The sequence below is a fragment of the Opisthocomus hoazin genome, chromosome 11 (genome assembly GCF_030867145.1).
Source record: "Opisthocomus hoazin isolate bOpiHoa1 chromosome 11, bOpiHoa1.hap1, whole genome shotgun sequence".
NCBI lineage: Eukaryota > Metazoa > Chordata > Aves > Opisthocomiformes > Opisthocomidae > Opisthocomus > Opisthocomus hoazin.
In genome coordinates, this window is record NC_134424.1 from 2,146,247 (window position 1) to 2,168,734 (window position 22,488).

General features: G+C 45.8%; 1 protein-coding gene across 7 annotated transcripts in view; it reads right to left on the reverse strand.

Annotated features, from left to right (window-relative positions):
- The window catches only part of ITPR1 (inositol 1,4,5-trisphosphate receptor type 1), a 184,183-nt gene that overhangs the window by 96,481 nt on the left and 65,214 nt on the right, over positions 1–22,488 (reverse strand). For all 7 annotated transcript variants that reach the window (XM_075433115.1, XM_075433114.1, XM_075433111.1 and 4 more), the window contains 20 exons: positions 21,203–21,302; positions 20,583–20,743; positions 19,640–19,781; positions 19,105–19,263; positions 18,350–18,522; positions 17,971–18,090; positions 16,460–16,654; positions 14,434–14,685; positions 12,904–13,045; positions 11,743–11,896; positions 11,237–11,424; positions 9,191–9,329; positions 7,689–7,743; positions 6,384–6,549; positions 6,113–6,283; positions 5,084–5,149; positions 4,053–4,190; positions 2,457–2,582; positions 1,893–2,093; positions 196–447 (listed from right to left, as the gene is read on the reverse strand). In XM_075433115.1, the coding sequence (XP_075289230.1) occupies positions 196–447; positions 1,893–2,093; positions 2,457–2,582; positions 4,053–4,190; positions 5,084–5,149; positions 6,113–6,283; positions 6,384–6,549; positions 7,689–7,743; positions 9,191–9,329; positions 11,237–11,424; positions 11,743–11,896; positions 12,904–13,045; positions 14,434–14,685; positions 16,460–16,654; positions 17,971–18,090; positions 18,350–18,522; positions 19,105–19,263; positions 19,640–19,781; positions 20,583–20,743; positions 21,203–21,302 (3,100 nt within the window). The remainder of the gene's footprint in view (positions 1–195; positions 448–1,892; positions 2,094–2,456; positions 2,583–4,052; positions 4,191–5,083; positions 5,150–6,112; positions 6,284–6,383; positions 6,550–7,688; positions 7,744–9,190; positions 9,330–11,236; positions 11,425–11,742; positions 11,897–12,903; positions 13,046–14,433; positions 14,686–16,459; positions 16,655–17,970; positions 18,091–18,349; positions 18,523–19,104; positions 19,264–19,639; positions 19,782–20,582; positions 20,744–21,202; positions 21,303–22,488) is intronic.

Genomic DNA, 22,488 nt, shown 5'->3' on the forward strand with positions numbered 1-22,488 from the left:
TTGCCTCACTATCCAGACGCAGTGGGGCTGCTGATAGCAGAAGCAGGGGAGGAACAGAGTTTCCCAGCTCTCCGCTGTCTTCTCTGTCACCCGCCCCGCCGCCTCTCCCAGGCCAGACTCGGGGATACCACATCTCCCACTCCAAGCCAGCACATTTCAAATACAGACAGGCCAGCGCCTCCGGCCAGCCCTCACCTCAGGTATGCAATCCTCGTGGGTTACTACCCTAACAATGTCATCCAAAGGAAGCAGGGAGTTGCATTTTATTTCTGTGTAGACATTTTTGCCTTCTGTGCAGACGGCCAGCAGTTCTACCAAGTGGATGTGGTACATCAGCGGGCTGTTTTCATCCATCCGATCCCTCTCTGATCTCATCATTTGCACCAGCGTCTGGAAGGAGGCTCTGTCATTGTAAAACACCAGGACGTCTTCTCCTGCATTCACCAGCTACCGAGAGAGAAAAGCCCTCCGTCAGCAGATCAAAGCCCGCTTAGCTATTCTTTAGGCACTTAAAAGGAGTGCAGCCCACCGAGTCAGCTGGGCATTCCTCCTGTGCCCCCTCCACGGGACAGAGGGCTCGGGCATGACATTTTCTCTTGAAGGATTTACCACTTCTGAACTGCTGGGGAACTTCAAAGGCAGTCCAAGCGACTGCTGAGACAGAAGTTGTGCCAAGAAGCTTGTGACTTTCCATTGTGCCTTTTCGTTCCGCGCGTACGGCCTCAGCTGACTTTTTCACACAGCTAGCTGCAGACACGCCGTTTGGTTCAGAGCAACGCCCCAGGGGCTCGCCGGATGGGAGGACTGCAGGGCTCAGTAATTCCACCCTTCTGAACAAACATCATCAATTTTCCAAGGCTAGCGAGTGACACGTGAAGTCACACGCTGAAGGTTTCTATCAGCTTCACGTCTGAGACCCGGCTGCCTGCATTTTCAGACCTCCTCTAACTCCACGAAGGGAATGAGAATGAGCAAACCGAGAGCTGCTCTGGGCTGGGCACCTCTGAGTAGGCAGCCAGAGGGACCTGGGGCTCTCCTCCCGCAGGGCTCAGCTAGATAAAAGCCAGAAGGCAACCCCAAGGCAAGCCCCCCTTTTCTCAGCAGCCGCTGACCCCTGTAGAAGCCGACTGCTGAGCACCTCGCAAACTCGACATTGCGTCGAGAAGCTCGTGAAACCATTTTTGAGCTGAAGGATGAAATATTTAAGACCTTCGATGAATCCAAGTAAGACTGAGGCACAAAGGCCAGCGCTTGACAAATCTGATCCTTGGGCTCCCCCTGCTGAGGAGGCCAATAAAAATCCCACCAGACGCGCCGATGCGCTGTCAAACAGATCACGTCCAATATCCAACTTCAAGGGACTTATTCCCCCTTCTCTCACCTCTCTCTTCTACCCTGACACCTCCGCTTCCCAGTTATGTAGACACCCAAATTTCTGAAGACCCTCAGACTTTTCCCCCTTCAGCACCTGCACAGCTGAATAATGCAGACCTTGGTAAGACACGAAATCTCCATCAAAATACTATCATGGTAAAGTTTTCCTTCTGCATTAGCGATTTTGATATGGAGCTATTTCTCTTCTAACCAATTTTGCTAGAGAAAGGCACCCTTGCTTCATCAGCCCACCTATATGCTGCTCTGTAGCAGCCTGCAAAGTTACTTGTAAGCGCCATTAATAACCGACCACTTGTTATACCTACGGGTGAAGAGCTCAGCAAGCCTTCAGTCACAAAAAAGCCTGCGCTTTCTGGTAGCTGTATGCTCTTTTTGCATTGTGAGAGCTAACTGTCAGCTTCTTGGCAGTCCCAGAAGCGAGAGGATCAATTTGTCATTTTCACCAAATGGTATGCGAAAGCTTCTGTTCAGACCTTGCAAATCTCTGCAGCTCTCACCTCAGCCATTACCATATCTTGGCATTTCTTAATGAATTTTCCTTCCGCCTTGACAATTGTCTGCAGGAACTTTATGTACTGAACGTTTCTGCCATGTGTTTCGATACAGTGGACAAAGTGTTGAACAACGCGTTCGTTAATCTCACTGCAAAGCTGGAAGTTGTTCATGAAAATGTGCTGCATTGTTACTGCTTCCAGAATCTAATGGAGAGGATGAGAGAAAGAGAGAAATTAGAAAATAAACACACCACCAAACCCACACAGAGGTCAGGATAAAGTCAGCTCTCCTGCAGGGTGCAGGACTGAAAAGAACAATTCTGAGGACCTAATCTTTCAACACAACAGCTCATATCTCAGCCTGTTTTTCAGTCCATTTCAGCCTCTTGAACTTTCTACGCTGAAACAAACAGATCTTGCCAACTTTCAAGGCTGCAGAATGAAAACAAAATGTGACCCTTTCAACCAATCTTCCATCAGAACAAGCCCAGAGGCGATCACCAAGGACAATCCATTCTCTTTTCTTGCTACAAAAAAGAATAAATCACGGCATGAGGTTACTCTTACCCCTGGGTTAAGGAACAGGTTTATGTGCTTGTGCAGTAATGCCTGGTTCTGTTGGTTCCCAGCACAAAAGTTCTGTAAAAACTCGTGTGCAAGCTTCATTATCTCCTGCATCCTCGTGTCTTCAGCCTGTGATTGCATGACAAATAAGATGGGGTTAAAAAGAATCTGCAGGTTCACTTTCAGGTGAGTACGGGATGAGCCGCAGCTCCAGCTCTGCAAGGGAACTGTCACGTCTCTCTCACACTCCGAAGAAAAACAAACCTCCACCCAGCTCACAGACATTAGGGATGAGTTTGGCCTGCTTCACAGTTTTAAAGATCACCAGAAATAAAGACCATGATAGAAATTACAGTAGTTTATTCTCTAAAATTGCATAGTCCATGGCCAAGCCTGCCGGCAACGTGCTTCAGTCACTTTTACACTTCTGAACATACCAGCACGTTGGCCAAACCACACATCATCACCTTGGGGCTACAGAGGAAGACTGCCATGTTCCATCGAAACGCGTGTCAGCAGCGACAGATAGGTAGTTCATGGCAAAGAGGAGATGGAAAGTTATTCTTGCAACCGTCAAGCCCAATTTATATTTACTGGAATCTGCAGACTGCTTGCACGCTTCCAAGTACAGTTCAGGAACTGGTGCCTTTCCTCTGACATCAGTGTGGATTACCAGTCCACTGATGATATAAAATGCAGTTTGGAAAAATCAGCGTCTGCTTTTATTTTTAAGGAGTTCCATATATTTCCAAGGGTGAAACACCTTCCACACCGCCTGTCCAATATGCTTTCACATGCATGGGACAGAAAGGTGACAAGAGGTGCTGGAGGGTGTTCTTGCTGCTGATTTTTTAGCAAAACATGAAGCAAGACAGCATGAGACTTAGCTTAACATTAATCAGGGTTCTCAGAAATCCATAGAGTTTGGAACAGAGGACAGCAGAGTGATGGGGAAAATATGCAGAGCCCCCTCACCTCTGCAGCGATAAGTACCCGTTGACGAGCTCAGGGCGTGCTTCCTCAGCACAACAAGGTGCTGGGCAACCTCAAACCGTACAGCAACCCAGTCACAGCAGGCTTCAACCTGCGTGGCTGGCATTACACGGCACTCGGATACGGCTCCACGAGGACAGCAGACCTCGCCCGGACAGCCAGCTGATGTTCCTTCATTTCTAAAGGGGAGTGTGGGACCCTGCAACCGGGAGGGTCTGCGTCTGACTACTGGGCAGACCTGCTAATGAACCCTGTGGGGACCCTGGTTCGCTCTGTGTTCCCGGGATGGCTGCCACACGGCCGCCCCGTCGCACTAACGAGGGTCTGGCTTCCACCAGCACAGCTGAACTTCCAGGCAGTGCACGCCTCCCGTGAAAAGCTGAGCGCTGAGCCTTGGTCTTACTCTGACCTACAAGGGGCAAATATTTCTTCAGGAGATAGTGCACAACACTGCATAGGCAAAGACTCTTATTTTTGAAGCGTGGACAGTTAAAATAGTCTCTTTGCATGCAGTATAAAGGTGGAAGGTTCAAGGAGATTCAGAGGAGGTATTAAAAGCCCGTCAACGTGACGTGAAGCACGGTGCCAGCCGTACAGAAACCCAACCTTCTCGTAAGGGATCTGCAGCAGCTCCAGAACAACCGCGTGAGCTCCCATGTTCCTCAGAAGTCGCTGCTGCTGCTTACGGCTCTTCCGGACCGAGGCGCTTTCCTGAACACACAGCTTGCTCAGCCGCAGGAGGATCTGCAGAAGACACTGGCTTTAGAGCTGAAATTCCGCATTTTATTTCAGAACACGCCAGGCGGCTCGCAGAGAGTGAAAGAAATGCATCTGCACAGACCAGAGCAGCTCTAGGCAGCAAAATGAGGTTTGGGGGTCTTGAGTCGAGGAGCTAAGAGCAGGCTAAGGCCTGGCTGCTCCTGCAACAACAGCAGAGGTGCAGAAGGACCGAGGGGGAACCAAGAAGCTCCGGGAGAGCGATGGTGGGTGCTGCCTGCTCGAGCAGCAGCTACCCCCACCCCAGCGCCGCAGCAGCCAGCACAGCCTCGTGCCACCCGGCACGGGCGAGGGAAGCCGTGTGGCAGCAGCACTATCACCTCATCTGTTGGCTCACCGGCCTGGGCAACATCCACCACCCCTCTGACTAGGGCTGGTCCTGCAGAATGCCACTGTGTCCCCTGAACCCAGCGCCGGGCTCCACAGCACGGTGCCATGGCAATCCCATCAGCTAACAGCACACCAGCGCCAACGCATGCTCTTGGTCTGGGATTTTTGAAATTAAATTTCAACAGCACGGTGGTTTTGAGTGTAAGCTACTCAGGGCAGGGAAAATTAAACAGCTGCTCCACTTGCTTACTTCCTTCAATGCCCTTAACAATAAAAATATTGTGTTACCATTGTAACAGCAGCAAAATGTTGTGCTTCCCACTAATCCATTCTTAAGGAAACCATACACATGTCGTGCTTATTATATTCCTGGCTTCTCATTCAAGTTGGGATATGTTATTACTCAGCAAATAGTTTCCACAATGGAAGAGTGACTCAGACTTTCCCGGGTGCCTCCCTCCGACTGCAGCTCTCCAGAGCTGCGTTACTCATCGACACTTCCATATAACTATCCAGAATCAAAGTTTTACCTCTTTTACTACACGGTAGTTGTAGCTGCTGGTACTTTCAGGCTTTTGGGACTTGCTGTGACCTTCCTGAGGATAAAATCAGAGAATTTATTAGTAGCTTACACAGTTGCCTCCATGAAGGCTAAAATCACCATTCTAGGATATTGCCTGCTCTCCTCCTGGAAAGGAATGCCATTCCTTCTACTTTCTGATGGTCTCAGAAAAATACATACAAATATCTTGTCAAGTCACACTAATCTCTGTATCATAAAATAAGGTGAGGGTGGGATGATTCTTTACAGACAGCAACCTCCTGTTCTTTCCTTTGCTTGTCACCTTCTGTCTGTAATCATGTCTCCCCCCAAAACCCTTCTCATTTCCTCTCCCCCTCTACTATTACTGAACTGCCATTCCATAGATATCAAGGGATGCCTCACAGCACTATGCACAAGGAAAGCAACAAGTAAATTACTTTTATTTACTTCCAACAACCAATGTTCATAACCCAGGGACTATTCTTGAATTCCCTCACCCAGCCTTTTCTATTCCATCACAATTTATATGGAGGCAAAGGTGTTTAATCAGTTCAAAGCCAGATGTGCATGCCAAGCAAGTCCCGCATTATCAGGTACAGATGAAGCACCATTCTCTTCTTTCTTTTAACCATAGTGCCATGATTCCAAACGCACCACCTGAACAGTTCACAGCTCTGCCCTCTCACCATTTGAGGGACTTCTGACCATACAGAACCCCAGCAATCTGTCATTGCTGACAGGATAGACCTCGGGAGCCAGAGCAAACTCCAACCAACCGCTCTGGCAGAGCCTGAAGATGACACTTCAGTGGCTGCTAATCCCGAGCAGTTTCCTCTTCAGGGCATCAACTAGCTCCAGCTCTCCTCTTACTCTTGCCTTAATCTAAAAGCCATACAGAGAGCCTCACCAGGCTATGCAGCGTGCTGGAAAGATGGGGGGTTTATCACATTTCTGGGAACAGTTACATCTTCATAAAATACTAACACGTGAATTTGCGCAAACACAACCCAATTACCTCTTTTTTCTTGTGCTCGTTTTCACCTTGCACTCCATCCATAGCCTCATCAGGACCTTGGCCTTTGTACACCCAAAGCTCCGACTTTTCCACAATGGACCTCAGCTGGTCCAGATCTTGTTTTATCTGCTTGTAGTTGTCAACATCTTGGCTGGTAACAAGCAGTTGAACCTTACACGAATGCAATTCATTAGTTGCACAAAAGGATTGTTTTTAGCTGCAATACATATATATTCAGATGAGGAATAACTCCCTTAATACACACACATACCTGCTTAAAAGCTTGAAGGACTTCTTGTCTCTGACTGAAGTGCCGGAAGAGTAGCTGCAGCGCTCCAGACACCAGAGGAGGATAATCATGCATCGTTAAATGCAACAGAACTCTGAGAAAGGTTCTGCCACCGTGGTCGTCCAAATCCAGCGGTGTATTCTCCTCACTGAAAACAGAGCGCAGAGTTCACTACCATATTAGACTGAATGTCCCAGCAAGGTCTGAAGTCCAGTCAGCAGCAGCAGAAAATCTTTTTTCTTACTTTCCAATAAAGGGGAAATTTATCAAATAAAGCACTATCTTCAGACACACAGGGTTTTTCGGTGTACTGCTTAATAGGGAGGCTACTCCAGCATCTCATTAATCACGGCTCACTCAGCTTACCTTGTCCAGCTTACATTTTTCAGGGTCAGACTATGCCAAAGTATTTGTCCCTATGTCAGCCTCGCCCTATTGCTCAAACTGTTCTTGCCCATTCCTGGTACCAACCTTTCTCACTACCGATGAAATAAAACCCTACCTCAGTGTCCAGGTTGCAATGCTAATTATGTGAAGCACCTGAAATCCTCCTCTTCCCTCTCTTTCCCCTGCACTTCTTTTCTGAGCATGACAAACTCCTGTTGTATCCTATCAGTGCCCCCTGAATCTTCTCCCTGTTCTGCTTCCAACTGAGCCTGCACGCTTACATTAAAAATTCTGGCTCTTAATTCTGTAAGTGAATCTCTCCCTCCCCTTCTACCTTCATTTCAGAAACCAGTTTTCTTGGGTTTACAGAAAACAGCTGCAGCTTTGAGCAGCTTAAGGACAAGCTCAAGTACTTGGAGCCTGTCCCTGACGTGCCGTCACGCCACTTCAGAAGGGCTCTCAGCTGCTGCGGCAGGCAGGCAGGCGGGGAAGGCACAGCTTGCTGTGCTCTGTCATGCCTGTGCCGTTCAGTGCTGCATTTACCTCAGCAGAAGGCCCAGTCCTTGCCTACACAAACTTTTCCACCTAAGATTTCACTGCAGCGTTCAGCTCAGATGCACTAATCCTCCAACCTGGCTTTCACCCACACATGTGAAGATTTTCCTGGCTGAAGGACCCCTGTCCTTTATTCGTAGCTTTTAACCCAAATGGACACTACTTTGAGCTGTATCAAAGGCATTTCAGGAAAACCAAGCCTAGGTCACTGTGGTGGCTGTTTCCAACCTCGTCCCAGCCACCACCTCGCGTTCAGCTGCAATCCCCACGCCTCGGGAGCCCCGAGGGCTGCAGCTGGGAACTTCGGAGCTACCCCTGGATTAGCACCAGTGAAGAGATACTTTCCTTCCACCAAAGATCCCCTCCGCTTGCTCTTCAATATGTTCAAAGTCGAGGGCTCCTGAGAAAATAAACAAGACAAAGGCGCTATGTCAGAGATGCACCAAAGACATTTTTGCAGCCTAAAACCGTTTTAAACAGCAAGTGGTGATGGAGGGGTAAGCGAGGGGTCATTACAAGCCAAAAGGAACGCGAGAGCTTACTGAAGCAGCCTGCTTAGATACCATAAGACAATAAATTAACCTGTCCTCAGCTCACAAAATAAACTGTTTAATAATTTCAGCAACATCCAAGCTTATTCCTCTCTTGCCTATTTTCAGAGTGCACCAGCATCACTGCAGGACACTGATGGGACCTGGTGTCATTCAGAGGGGCCGTCCACAAGAAACACCACGCTTCGGCCTTCAGAAGGTCTAAAGTCATACATTCAGCAATGACAGCAATACCTTTGTGGCTCAATAGACAGAAAGGTCTTTGCATTTTTTCAGCAGAAGGTATATATTATCAGATGGCCAACGACCAATATTCCAAAATCAAAAAATAAAAATGGTAAAAGAGACTCGGAGCTCTCAACATTTAACAGATTCGGAAAGGGGAACGGAATGAGAGCACAGGGATTTTACATCTTTGCCAAGAACGTTTACCCCTTTCTTCCAAAGCTGAGCTCACAGAAAGGCTGCTGCTCGCCCCGCCAGCCCCGCTCCGAAGGCCCTGGCACCCCGGGGGGCTGCCGGACAGGGAGCCCAAGAAACAAACGTAAACACGTCCCCTTTGAAGTGAGATCAAAAGAAACACTCGCCCTCTGAAGGCTTCACATCTAAACCACACTTTCCTTATCTTTCTCCTTTGCATCTAGAGATACAGTCCCCAAACTGAGGAAGAACTTTTGAAGTCCAGTTATTCCCACACAGCACAGGTCCCAACCACGGGACACCTTTTGCCCTGGAAAGTGGTATAACGAGTGGCAACACCCCATCGACCCTGTCCACCACCTAGCCTGCTTTCAGGGAAGAACACTGGACATGACAAGCTCCTCAACAGCTTTGTCACACCCTTTTCAAACACCACTGAGACACAGACACCTCCAAGACGTCTTGCCTTCCTACAAAACCTCTGGAAAAGAGAAATTTGGGTGGGAGGAGGCACCAGGCCAGGGGAAAGGGATGGAGGAAATCAGATTACTCTGGGGACCCTTGTCCTTCACCCAGAAACATCAATACAAAAGATTTAAATTCAGCTTGATGACAGATGACTTTTTTTCAGGTTTTCTTTAAAGGATACATCTCAGGCTCTCGGTCACACTTAACACACAGACACAAACCCCGGGTTTCTTCGGGGGTACATGGAAGTGGTTCCTACTGTTACTCCCACTGCTAGCAGGGTCCTCTGCTTCAGTGGGACTGTTCATGTGCCAAAGCAAGAACCTGAATCAATTATCCAATTAGCACCTCTAAGATTAAAGAGTCTTCCCCAACCCACACAAATTCATTCTTTGCAAAGCAACTAACCTGGTACGTTAGCTGGCATTTCTTGATTACTGCTTCCAGTGGGCGATTCGGACATCTGGGCATTGCTTTCATCAAATTCATGTTTAAATATACAAAGTAGGCAGGAGATTCTGTAGTCCAATCTCACATTCAAAATAAACTGATGATACAGAAAAGTAGTAGAAAATGTTGAAATAACTTGCCGATTTCCAGCACATGTATGATTTACACATAACGCAGTGCTACCAACGTGTATGATCAACTTAGTAAAAATATGGATTTAACTTGGAGAAGAGGTACATAAAGGTTTTCTTAAAAACCTCCACAATTCAGTGATATTTTTTTTTCATAGATTTCAATGAGTGTATGATATGCACACAGTAATGAATACTTATGAGTAAAAGATTTTGGCAGAGCTTTGATTCCTCGTCACTGCCCGACGGAGGCACCCTCACCCCGCCGCCGCTGCCAGGAAAGGGAAGCAGCACATCCACCCCCGTTCCGAAACCGCAGGAGCCCGACAGCCCAGCGCAGGTCTCGACGCGCAGGGCGCGGGGCAGAGGAAGCCGGACACCAGCTCCCGAGAGCCCGGCCACCGGCTCAGCCCGCGAAACCTCCGGCACGGCACAGCCCGCCTTCTCGAGGAAAGGGGTACAAGGGAAAGAACACTTGCACTTCTCTCAGATTTAGGGGAAAATGCTTAATGCCAGTTTTAATAGCCCACAGTAAAAGGGGGAATACTGGCACGCTAAAATATCCCATTGCACGTGCCAGGCCACAAGAGAAGTTCCGGCTTTAGCTAAAATTAGCAATGGTGGCATGAAGTGAATCCAGCTTCCCCTGCGTGATGCATCTGCTGTCGAGGGGACCAGCATCACCCCCAACCCAGCGACACGCAAAGCATCCCACGAGGGCATGGGGAAGGCACACCACAGCTTCCCCGCTGCTCCACACGCTTTCGCCCACAAGGCTTTCGCAGCATTCTGGCCTCCATGAACTTGCCCATGAAGCTACCAAACAGAAAAGGGACTCCTTCACTGGGGGGGGGATCACAGAATCACAGAATAGTAGGGGTTGGCAGGGACCTCTGTGGGTCACCCAGCCCAACCCCCTGCCCAAGCAGGGTCACCTACAGTAGGTTGTAGAGGACCTTGTCCAGGCGGGGCTGGAATATCTCCAGAGAAGGAGACTCCACAACCTCCCTGGGCAGCCTGGGCCAGGGCTCCGTCACCCTCAGAGGGAAGAAGTTCTTCCTCATGTTCAGACGGAACTTCCTCTGCTTCAGTTTGTGCCCATTGCCCCTTGTCCTGTCGCTGGGCACCACTGGAAAGAGCTTGGCCCCATCCTCCTGACACCCACCCTCCAGATATTTATAAGCATTTCTAAGGTCCCCTCGCAGCCTTCTCTTCTCCAGGCTGAACAAGCCCAGCTCCCTCAGCCTCTCCTTGTAGGGCAGATGTTCCGGTCCCCTCATCATCCTCGCAGCCCTGCGCTGGACTCTCTCTAGTAGCTCTTCATCTTTCTTGAACTGGGGAGCCCAGAAATTTCAGTGCAGTGAGTCTGCGGCAACATCTAGATCAAGGCAGCGCTGTGGGAAAGCGAAAACCCTTTCTCTGTGTCTCCCAGAGGCTTAGGAGCAAACAAGTGAGAAAAGCCAGACATAGACGGAAAAGACAGCGAGGCTGGCAAATGTGCATGCTTCAAATGGGCTGATGGCCGTATGAGGAGGAGTTTGAAGTATCTCCCTCTGCCTTGGGGCACGTAAAAAGATGGTCCTGCAGAGTCAGTGAAATTGCTGAGACAGTAAGGTGGAAAATGAGAGCTCCACTTCAGCAAGTCTGGTATTTACAAGTCACTTCAATACGCAGATATCTACTGCAAACTCATTTCTATTAAACATTCGGTAATGGCATAACAACATCATATGCAAGTTGAGTGCTGCATGCCTGAAAAAGTCACCCTTGTAATGCTTCACCCGTTTAAAGAGGCGCACAGAAGGCACGGCGCTATAGCAATGCTCAGATTAGAGACAGCACAAGATGCCACACGTATTTGTCTTGCTAGTACCTGAAGTATTTCAATGATCTTCAGCTTTGTGTCCATTACCAGGATGTCCTCCTTCTCTGGCTCGCTCTGCTTGACGTTACCCTCGGGAGCAGCAGCAAGCGGGGTCATGGGCAAGAACCCGCCGCCCCTGAGCACCACCTGGGTCATCAGCTCACCGACTCCGTGGATCGACCTCATCACGTTGCTCCCTTCAGAGAGGCAGGGAAACAGGTAAGGTTATGATGGTGTAATGAGACTGCAGTAACAGGGCAAGGACCCTCCAACACCCTACGAAGAGAAATTGCCTCAACATTAAACAAGGCCAGGTGGACACCCAAACCCCTGGAACAGACGGAAGCCAGCAGAAGCCCCCTGCCCTCTCCCTCTTTCATCACAGGCATTACTCAGCTGTACGGCCGAGCCACAGACAGAAAGGAGCAGAAGATTTGAAATCCACACTCACATTTTGAGATGAACTAGAAACTACCCAAGAAGGATCTGTTCTGCAAATCGTTTTTCAGCCTTACCTTTACTTTCCTCGCCTTTTGCCATCTTGGTAATAGGGAAGATGGTAGTGATGTGCACACAGTCTAATATAGCAAGGAGGATTTTGGTTAGTCTGAGGAGGTCACAGAAGTTGTAGAAACCAAAATATATCAGATTTCTGGCTAAGTTAACAACCTAACAAAATAATAATAAAAAGCCTCATTAATACTAAACATTTTGCTATCACAACCAAGTTGTCTTAACACAATGAAAAGATCAAGAACCTAGCTGCGAGCCACATTCTTATCATAATACCTTGTAATTCTGTAAGACTGTGTAGTTCTACATTTCATCAGAAAGTTGTCTACTTGCCTACAAACACTGCAATGCCTGGAGTAACACTCTGTATCTGCATTTGATATTCTATAGCTACAAAATCATACTGGATCTGTCTCACTGCAGGAAAGGTGAGACAGATCAAGACCAGCAGGAACGTACAGATGCTTTTTATGGTTTGTCTTACAAAGAAAAATTATCACACATCTAAAGCTTACTGCTACCAAGTTATAAAGCTTCCCCACAAGTCCTCCACTGCTTCGAGATCCACACATAAAAATTTCACATATAGTGCAAATATTTAACATAGCTCCATTATCTGAAGCATATTCCCTCAAATGCCTTTTTTTTTTTTTTTAACAAATATCACATCTTTTCTTAAATTAATGCTTATTTAGGGAATACTATTGCGTGGATTTGCTACATTTTATTTGCACAGATTATTTTCATAGGTCAGTAAGTCACAGGACACTGCACTGCTCGCTTTGTGAGTAAGACTGCAAGCTCCAGACACTATCTGTGCACGCAGACACAGTGTTTAGTTTTTGGGACTATTTATTCCAGTAAGGCTTGAGGTTGCAATAACACTGAGAGCACAACAAGTAAACAAGGCTGCTGCAAATCTAAGACATCAGCTCACATTCATTAATTGCAGTTCAAGAACTACCACTACAAACTCGCAAGCTTCAGCGGGGCTGCTGGCAGAGGGAGAAAGGACCACACTGGGAAGGGGCAGCCTGCCGAGGCTCAGCACTCACTAATTATTTGCCAATCTACCCGGTGCTGATAAAAGTACCAACGTGTCACAGAAAAGAAAAAACAAAAAAAAAAAAAAAAAAAGGATAAAATCAGAACTGGATAACTACCTCAAAAGTGAGCTTATTTTTCTCTTTATCAGAGAAAGGGAACCTCTGACACACCACATCTCTTAAATATTCCTCTACAAATTCCATTGTTTGTGCAAATCTCTCCTTAATTTCATCTTTGGAAGTTCCACTGCTATCATAGCTGAAGAGGAAAAAAACAACACAAAAAAAAACAAAAAGAAAAACACAAAACTTAGCATGCAAATACACAGGGCTTTCCCCCCCAATACCATTTTACATTGGTTTGTCAAAATCTAAGAAAATTTCAAGGCTGTTAAATAATTTATCTAAACGAGGGGAGTCAGGAAGCTGACACCATAATTTCCTGGCTTTTGCTGTTTTCTCCCATATGCTCATTCTGCACTATTTAAAAATGTCTGAGGAAAACAAAAAAGCGAATTTTGTCCCAATAAATAAAAAAAGAAACCCTTCTTATTTTAGTGGAAACAATGACAAGCTATGTACAGCACTAAGGGGAGCAGATGCAGCCAGGAGATGACGGATCTGGATCCTATTTTTTTCTCCAAATAAAAACAACATATATGCAAAGCAGACATTAATTTTTCTTAATACAAATCCTAGGTTTGTTTCTCAGCGTGTGCAGAGTGTTTGAAAAAGACAGCCCCCATCACCTTCCACTATCTATTTCTGATTTCCCATTTGATCGCGTATCACTGTTCAGCATCTGCCAGGGCTGAAGCTGTTTGGGTTTTTATTTTGGCATTTAAAGTTGGATATGATCTACTGCATCTCTCTCAGCAAAGAAAACTGGGCTAGTAAGGAGGGAAGGGAAGGAAAAACCAGAGACCGATAAAGACCAGTACTAATACTGACAAGAATCAAATTCCTAACATTTAACACGAATTTTAAATATTCATTTTCTCCATCTGAAAGATTGAGTTCTGAACAGCTGAAGTACTACAAATTTTAAATTTTTTGTACTATGAAGAGTTAATACAAGCCTATGGTCGAGAAATCACGTCTCCAGTCCAGCTGTGGATTTGCACAGGTTTGTCACCGCTGTACAGAGTATTTTCCATCAGAGGTTAAGGAATGTGACTCTGTCCTCAGCACACCACTTGTTTCAGTGCCTTCCCCCTTGTTTTTGCTTCTGATTGTGCGAGCTCCCGTAGGGACAGTGTGCCCTGAAGAGTCTGTACTCGAATCAAATGTGGCAGGAGGGAAAATGCAATAGCCCTCCCTTGCATGTCACTTGTCCCCCTGCCCCGAGCCAGAGGCAGCCCGTCGCTGTGGTCACGCGCGTGCCGGAGACGGACCCCGCGGCCCCACAGCCGACACCACGCACACGCAGGAAGGTCGGCCTGTTCTCAGGGAGATTCTCTCCAGCAAACATCACAGGCAAAAAGCTACAGGGTTTCAATATGTTACGGATTTTTTTTCTTTTTTTCTTAGTTTATTTTTAAACGTAAACAGTACAAATAATGCATGAGTTTGGGATTGATCTGATTTTGTTTTACAAATCAAGAGTGATGTAATTTCCTCCCCCACACCATTCCAGCAAGTACTTACTCATCAATAGCAATTTCGGAAGGGATCTCGGACCACAGACGAGCGTACTTCACTGGTGTTACTTGTTCCTGGGGGTCACGATCAACGTGCATGTGAAGCATCAGCCGGCAGAAAGATGCCCTCAGATCATACGGCAAGTTTTCATCAGACATGCAGCGGAGAATGAGGTCCACGTCCAGCTGGCCAGATATTTCATTTATGGCTAAGTACTGTCGATCAAGGCACATTCTAGCAAAGAGGTTTAGTTGGTATCTTCAGGGGGAAAAAAAAAAAAGAATAAAATAGATAAACAGACTGCTTATACTTTAATTTCCAGAAACATCCACCAGGTATAGTACCGATATGCTCTTATCTGTATGAACAGAATGAATTTTCCCCTTTCCAGTAATATAGCTATGCTTCTTAAGGAAAGAATAAAGTACTTCTCAAACACTAGTAAACGGTAACAGTGGTAAAATAGAATAAAAGGAGTCGTCGTATTTTCCTGAGAGTTACATAGAATTAAGTAACGCTGTTTATGAAAGCTACAGCAGAATCCACAGAACACCGAAGGCAGCTCAGCTGGAACACCAAACACCTCTCAAGGCCAAACACCTCTCAGCGATGCTGAAGCCACAGTTGTCCACTGAGGCAACAACATAGATGGACTATAAAATGAGTAAAAATTAGGAACCTGATGAAACAACTGCTGAGCTCTGCTCCCTTCAGTCAAAGAACTGGTAGAGAAAAACTAAGCTTCATTCCTAGGCTTTTCAGTCCATAAGCCAAAAGCAACCAACGGGCCTTTAAGGTACGCACGCTCAACAGGCTGGTCATTCGCCTTCGGCCATAAAGCACGTGCCCGACATTCACGAGTGTCCGTACCAGGCTTGTGTTGAATCGTGTCAACTGTGAGGTTTCCTAAACACTGCTCCCAAACAGTGAACATCTAACTGCGAGCAGACTCCTTCTCACTCTCCGCACTCCTCGAGGGAATTTGACTAAACCATATCCTGAACTCTTTTTAAGCATGTTCACGAGTCTATAACCTAGAGTAAAAATAATAACACTATCAAGGCTGTTTAAAAACAAGTGCAAGAAAATCTGTTTTGAAAGCAGCTAGATTTTTTTTATAAAAATCTCTGTAAGAGGTCTCCTTTGGAGCTGAGCCCTCCAATAGGCTCAAACGAAAACACGTATTAGGAGATCTACTGCAAGAACCATTTCAATGGAAGAGATAATGCAAAATAAGATAGCTATTAAAAATAAAAAACTCTAGTTGTACTTTCCGCATCACCACAATCGAGTCCTTCAAACTAACTCTCAGAAGTTTCTAACCCAGACACAGGAATTTGGTCTGGGCTGAAACCTGATCTTACGCTATGCCAAGAACTTGGTGTCTTGTCAAGTCATCTGGAAACATCGCTTCATGTCAGAAACTGCTAAAAGCATAGCTTAAGCCGTACAAAAGAGCACTGCACATTAATCAAGCCAAACCTGTGGCATTTTTGTAACTTCATATATCTTCCTGCTGAGAACTACAGGACCAATAAAGGCTTTGAGCTTAGAAAGAAATTTGGCAGGCAGGGAGAACAGCAGTGACTTCTCTAAAATCAAAAGCAAAGCCACCTGCATGCTGAAATCCCGTCCTTCCCACAAGCAGCTGTTCACCCCAACCACCATCGGAATCCAGGCACCCTAAAGGGTCAACGGGCAGGCCCTCTCGCAGCACCCTCTTCTCAGGAAGCCAGGCAGACGTACAGGCACTGAGTGCTGGGCAAACTCCACGCACCCTACGGCTCAACTTGATTATTTTTTTTTTTTTTAAATTCAGTTTAAACTTGCTCGTGTTGATAACTGGAGTTCTCACCACAAATAACTTTGTGCTTTTACCTCTCCCTTCAGAGAGACTTCATCCTCACTCTCTAATGGCTACTTAGTCCACGAAACCAGTATCCTTTCCCCCAGACCAGCTACAGCCTACGTACCACAGGCTTCCCCACACAGCCTGGAACTTTGCTAGCCAACTACTGCACATGCTGTTAACCTGTAGTAGCTGAGTACGTCCCGATCTTCCTTCTGCCCTTCCTTAGCATCCTGAGCCAACTCTCTGATACTCTTACTGCGGATTTCCTTGTTACTGTCTCTCCAGAACAACCACACTTCTTCCTCATCTTCTCCAACTTCCAAGGCGTTTTCTCCACTTGACACTTCTTCGAACTCGAATCGAGAGAGGACCAGCCTGCCAGAAGGAGGTTAGGTTAGGTTACAAACCGCCAGCACCCAGGCAGATCTTTTAGAACATTTCTTTCCAGACATTTGCTAAAAAAGACACCTGCTAAAATGTACTGGTGACATAGAAGTAACTAATGTTATGGTCTCACCTGCGTTCAGAAAACACAAATTTCATGCCTCAACTCTGTGAAGTAAAAGCAGAGTATCTTACTCTTTCAGCAGTAGCAATTTACTACATGAAATCTTTGGGGTTTATTACTAAAAGCATTATGTTAGAATTAATTTAGATTACAAGCTTTCCATTCAGTCTCTAAAACCCCCAATATTTCAGCTTCATTCAACTGATGAAGCTAAAGAAATAAGGAAGTTAAAGACACGTCTAGCTGACTTTCAAAAACATCTTTACAGGAGAATTGGTTCAAAGATCATTCAACAGATCAGCAAAAGATTTTGTAAAAAAAAAAAAATATCTGAAAATCAATTAGTTCTGCATCTCATAAATGCCAGCTGGATCAGAATTTCTTTCTGCTTACACGGTGAAATAACTGGAAACAAATCAGCTACTGAAACCAAAAAGGTTTTGGGGGCTTTTAGCTTTTCAGCAAAAACACCCATGCATCTGAAAAAAGAGATATTAAATACACCAGGATAAGAACAAATAAGTGATGTAGCAATTTTAAGTGGTGGTGGAAATAGAGACTTTACGATTTTGTGAAGAGAATTAAATGTGCAAGAATACTCTCATCCATTAGTGTTTTAAAGACTACCTGATAAGACCTGCTTCCTTTCACAGTATTTTTATAATGATTATCTATGCCCTATTTAATGCACTGAATAAAACCATCTTTATGAAAGACAACTGGGATTTGGTGCCTGCTGTGATCCTTCAGCAACGGCAGGGCCGTGCGGAGAGCTGGAGACCAAAATCCTCACGGCAGAGGGAGAAACGGGCGAGCCGAGACGCATCAGCTGCACGCCGAGCTCAGTGGGCACGCACCCAAGACGGGCTCGCTTGCTTCAGACAGCTCACGGAGGAAAGCCCGAAGCCCAGAGGAGGATCTGGCCCACCAGACCCTGCACACCTTCCCGCAAAGTCTGTCTACTTTGATCAAACGTGAGATACCCGAAAGATTTCTCTGCCTGCAGGACTGAGGCTGCACATGGCAGACGTCTGCTGTCATCAATACCCGTCTACTGTGTATTGGAAGAGGACCCCACGCATATTGAACTGCTTTCTCTAGACGTGCCAGCAGTGCTCGCAGCTTGGCATCACCTTCCTTCTGTTTCACACTAGGAAAAGCATCTTTAAAGGCATCAACTTACTTGGTTTCAATGAGAATGTCTGCATTTGCTGGATTCAGCACGGCTTTACAAATCAGCTCCTGTGTCACTGGAATAGACTTGTTCATGGAAACGCACAGATCGGAGAGGTAATCCAAAAACCTGTTGGAAAACGCACGCCAGAAGGGTATCAATCCTTGTTGAGATCTAGACTGAAGCAATCTACATTTCAGAAAGAAAACATTCAGAACTCCATTTTAACACTGCAGAGCGAGACTGCTGCCCGAGGGGGAAGTTCTGGTGAGTGCCAAAAAAGCAGGGAACTAGCTGTGCTTCCTCACTAGCAAGCTGGCAGGTACAGACTTTTCTCAGAAGGTTGAGAGGAAAAGGGTAATCATAAACTCCGACACTTTGATCTCACCTGGGCTCCCTATTTTTCCTCACGAGGCTAACAAAAGTGTCAATCTCGGCAGCGGTGATGTGCTTCTCCAAGAGCTTGCGATTGTTATGAAGCAGTGCTGTAATAGTGTCCTCAGCCAAGACGTCGTAGCCAATTTGCTTCTGCATGAAGCCAAACTGCTTCGCAATGTATTCCTTCAAAACACAGCGGGAAGAAGGAAGGTGGTGTCATTAATTCTCAGAATTTAAGAAAATGCTCAATAACAGAAAACAGCAAGATGTTTGTCAATACCATCATCCCAAGAAACAAAGTGGATTATATTCAAATTGTTCTTCTTTTGACAGACAACAAATGGTGACAGACAATGTCAACACCTCCCTCCCTCCCAGGCTAGACACCACCAAGGTATTTATCCTTATCTGATAGGAGTTTGTTTCTAATAAATGGCAAGAAAAAATGAACAGCCTTAATACACAGGTCAACTTTTCAACGGAGCTTGTAGTACCCCAGAGTGAAGCAGGTCTTGTAACTCTCCTGGATTTGACAACAGTTCTGTTGTTTTCTTTAATTCCCCTTAGACCTGGTACTAATTACGCTGCATACAGTCTCTGATGAAAAACGCCAGACAGAGTGAAACTGAGCAATCCAAAACTCTCTTGCTGACTGCGGAATCACAGCACGGCATAGCACGGTTTCATTACTGGGATGCAGCTTTTAGTTTTTTTGAGCACTGGAACAACGTTAGCGTCACTGAGAGCTACAGACATATTTCAAACCTGATTCTTTCTGTAGTCCTGCTGAGAGTGCCGCAGCACTCTGTAGCAAAGCCGGCAGATGTGCCTGAAGGGAGCATGGCGCTGGTCTCCAAGCTCCTCCAACCGCAACATCGGGCCATCACCGCTGTCCGTAAATGGTGCTTGCAACAACTTGAAAATCTACAGATTTATTAAAAAACAGATTAAATCCCATGAGACAATGCCTTCATCTGATTAAAATTAATGTAAAAGCACTGTGTCAGCGTCTTTAAATTTCTAAAAGGTACATCAGAATCCCCTACAGCTACCAAGTTTGTTTCTCGGCCATAGAGTAGCCTGGGCAGAAGACAATGTTGTCACCTTTATACAACCCTGTATTCTGTAATTTTTTTTCTTCTAGCAATGGCACGCCTACAGTCCACCTCCAAGAGCCTGCTGAAAGCCAGAAACTCAAAGGATCTTTTGGTCCCAATACTCTGGCCAGGTTCTCTATTATTAGGTTCTCTTTTCTGACAACACTTCTTGCAGGCGTTGTTTAGAGACAAGTGCAGCCTACCTGCTTTAGAATATTCTGCTCTCTCATCAGTTTTTGCCGTTCTCTATTAGGTTTAGAAAATACCACTTCAAGAACGTCTTGTCCAGAATTAGTTCCACCCGTAACGAAGTAGACCAAATCCTCCAATAATTTGGTAACAGATCTACAAAAGGGCCAGAAGTGGTTAATACAAGACCACAAATTCTATCTGATGAAAGACCAATGTCAGTGTAAGTTTACATAGATTTCAAACTGCTAAGCGAGAAAATAGTATCAGTTAGAGACTGCCTCAGATGCGGGATAAAGCACATCGGTTTGGACAGAACTTCAAGTTAGGAACTAATGCTCCCTTTTGCTATAGCCTTACTGTCTAAGCTAAACCATAGCAGCAGTAAGACAACAATATCACTCTCAGGCAACTATCTGCCTGCCAAGTTCTATCTGGCAGCTCTTTAAATCGCTAGAAAAAAGAAATAAAAATCAGGTGACAATGTCTCCCAAGGCCAGGCAAAAGACATTGGCTGCAGAAGTACACAGGCCCTGGTTTTACACAGCCGACTCTGCGCTCTTTTTGTGTGGCCACGCACTTTTCACGGATATTGTCAGAGGATTTGTGAGAAGTCACATGCTCAGTCTTCACAAGACGGATTATAAATTCCCACACTCCATTCGCAAAGCCCATCAAGAAAGGTATGCTGCGGATTACTCCTCCGAGTTCCCAACAACAGTTCTCATGGTCCCATTTCACAGAGCAACAGGGAGGGTGTGACAGAACGGGCTTGAGAACCTCCACTATGGGCACGTCAACAATAAGACCCATCAACTTCATTTAAAAAAAAAAAACCTAATCATGTAGGAAACAAAATCCCTCTCCTGAAGATAGCATACACAGATAAAATTCTCAAAGAAACAGTTACTGCATAAAGGAAACAACATTATCTGAACCAGATTCTTGCCTCCTCACCTTCTTTCATTCTGGGTTATTGTTCCCTTTTCCAACTTGCCAGCAATGGAACCTAAAACCTTACTTGCATCGTTTGCAAAATCCAAGTCCCGAACCTCTGCAGGGGAAACTGGTACTATAGCAAAAGCTTCTTTGTCCTCTTTCACTGGAGAAGTACCAATCTGAAACACAGAGAAGTTTATCACCAAACCAAGAGGCAGCAGACAAAGCAGTGATTCACACACTCAGTGATAACAAAACAGCAGCAAAGCCACGCTCCGCTTAGACTGCGCGAGGCTACTGATGAAGTCAAACTTTGAGAACAGTACCACTCTCTGTGAGCTCAAAGGTGTCCCTGCATCCAGAGAAACGTCAGGAGAGACTGCAAAATGCTGTTGTAAACACCGGAAAAAATCCTCCTCGTGATGACTGTCGTACAGCAGAAATTGAACAGCGTAACCAGCAAACTACTGTGAAAACCTGACCTTTCCCATAAGACGTTTTGCAGAGGCACTACTCATTGCTGTCACGCTGCTCGACAAACGCAGCAGTCTCAAGGGACTGGAGCTTCTCCTACCAACAACACTTGCACAGACGTATAGGAACCAAAGGACGTGCTTATAGAAAGCAACAGGACTTACTTTGAGCATCACTGGCTTCTCCTCTTCTTTATCAATAGGGATATTGGTACTGTGAACCCAGGTGTTAGTGCAAAGGTGTCTAAGTCTGACATAAGAGTTTCTGAAAAAGTCAAATGTTTCAAAGCATGAGTCAGTTTCCCAGACGGGAAATCTTTGCATTGTTCGAATTGCAAGACGTTGGCAGCAACAAGAGGAAAAAAAAAAAAGTGTCATCTTTATCCGTGCTGCATACCACAGCAGGAATACGACTCTTCTTTCCTTATTCTATTCTATAAGTTCACCTTAAGAAGTCTTCTTGTATAATGAAATAGATTCTGCTGTAAAACAGAACTACATCTACGTTTTGCTGCTGTAGCCCAGCTGCGGCACAGTAACAGCTTAAGCCTCTGCAAGTCCTCACATTTCCACACGCTACAGCGCATCCGAGCTGTCAGCCTCCTCCCTTACCTTGTACTTTTCAGCCCACAACTCCCTGATATCTATTTTATATTTTCTAAACTGAGAATTTTTTGACTCTGTATAGCTACTCAATGTTGTACACGCATCAGAGGTCCGTTAAGATACCAGAACACGAGACTAGCGTGCAACAATTTTCTCTAACAGAAGTCCTATGGGGACAGCAGTTCCCAGACTTAGTTTTCTCCGGTAGCTCTGGCAATGACACTGCTTTGCGTGTACCAGTCTTTTGATAAAAGATACCAAGCCACGGACAGATGAGCCTCTCGGGCCAGGAGAAGAAACAGCCTCTCAGCTGCAGCACAACCTCCTCTCCCCACACAACCGTGGCAGCCCAAAGGACAGAAGAGGCAGCCAGGACGGCTGCTTTCGCTGACCGTGTTAACTTCTGCTACCTTAGGAGTATCTGATGATTTAGAGTTGCTTAGATAAGGAACTAATATGCTGTGCTTTCTCAGGGGGGACAGACAGCAAAAATGCAGGCTGTGTGTCCTCGAAAGGTACAGCATCTTTTAAGTAGCAAGAGGTACCACAGGAACAGTAAAGGACGTGTAAACAACAGCAAATGAAATGCTAAATACTTGATGTTACATCCTAGCTAACATAATACAGACAGGTCATGGGAGTGGCTTGCTAGGACGCCCAAGGCTTTCAGTCCCAGTTTGTTCACTGGCAAGAAAGTCACCTAATTTCGATTTTCCCATCTCTAAAATGGGATTCTGTTACTTATAACTCAATTGTAAAGTACTAAAGTGAATCTTCAGGCACTTGCTAAGTACTTCTTTATTAATTTGAGGAAGGATCTTAATGCCAAAGAATGTAAAAAAAAA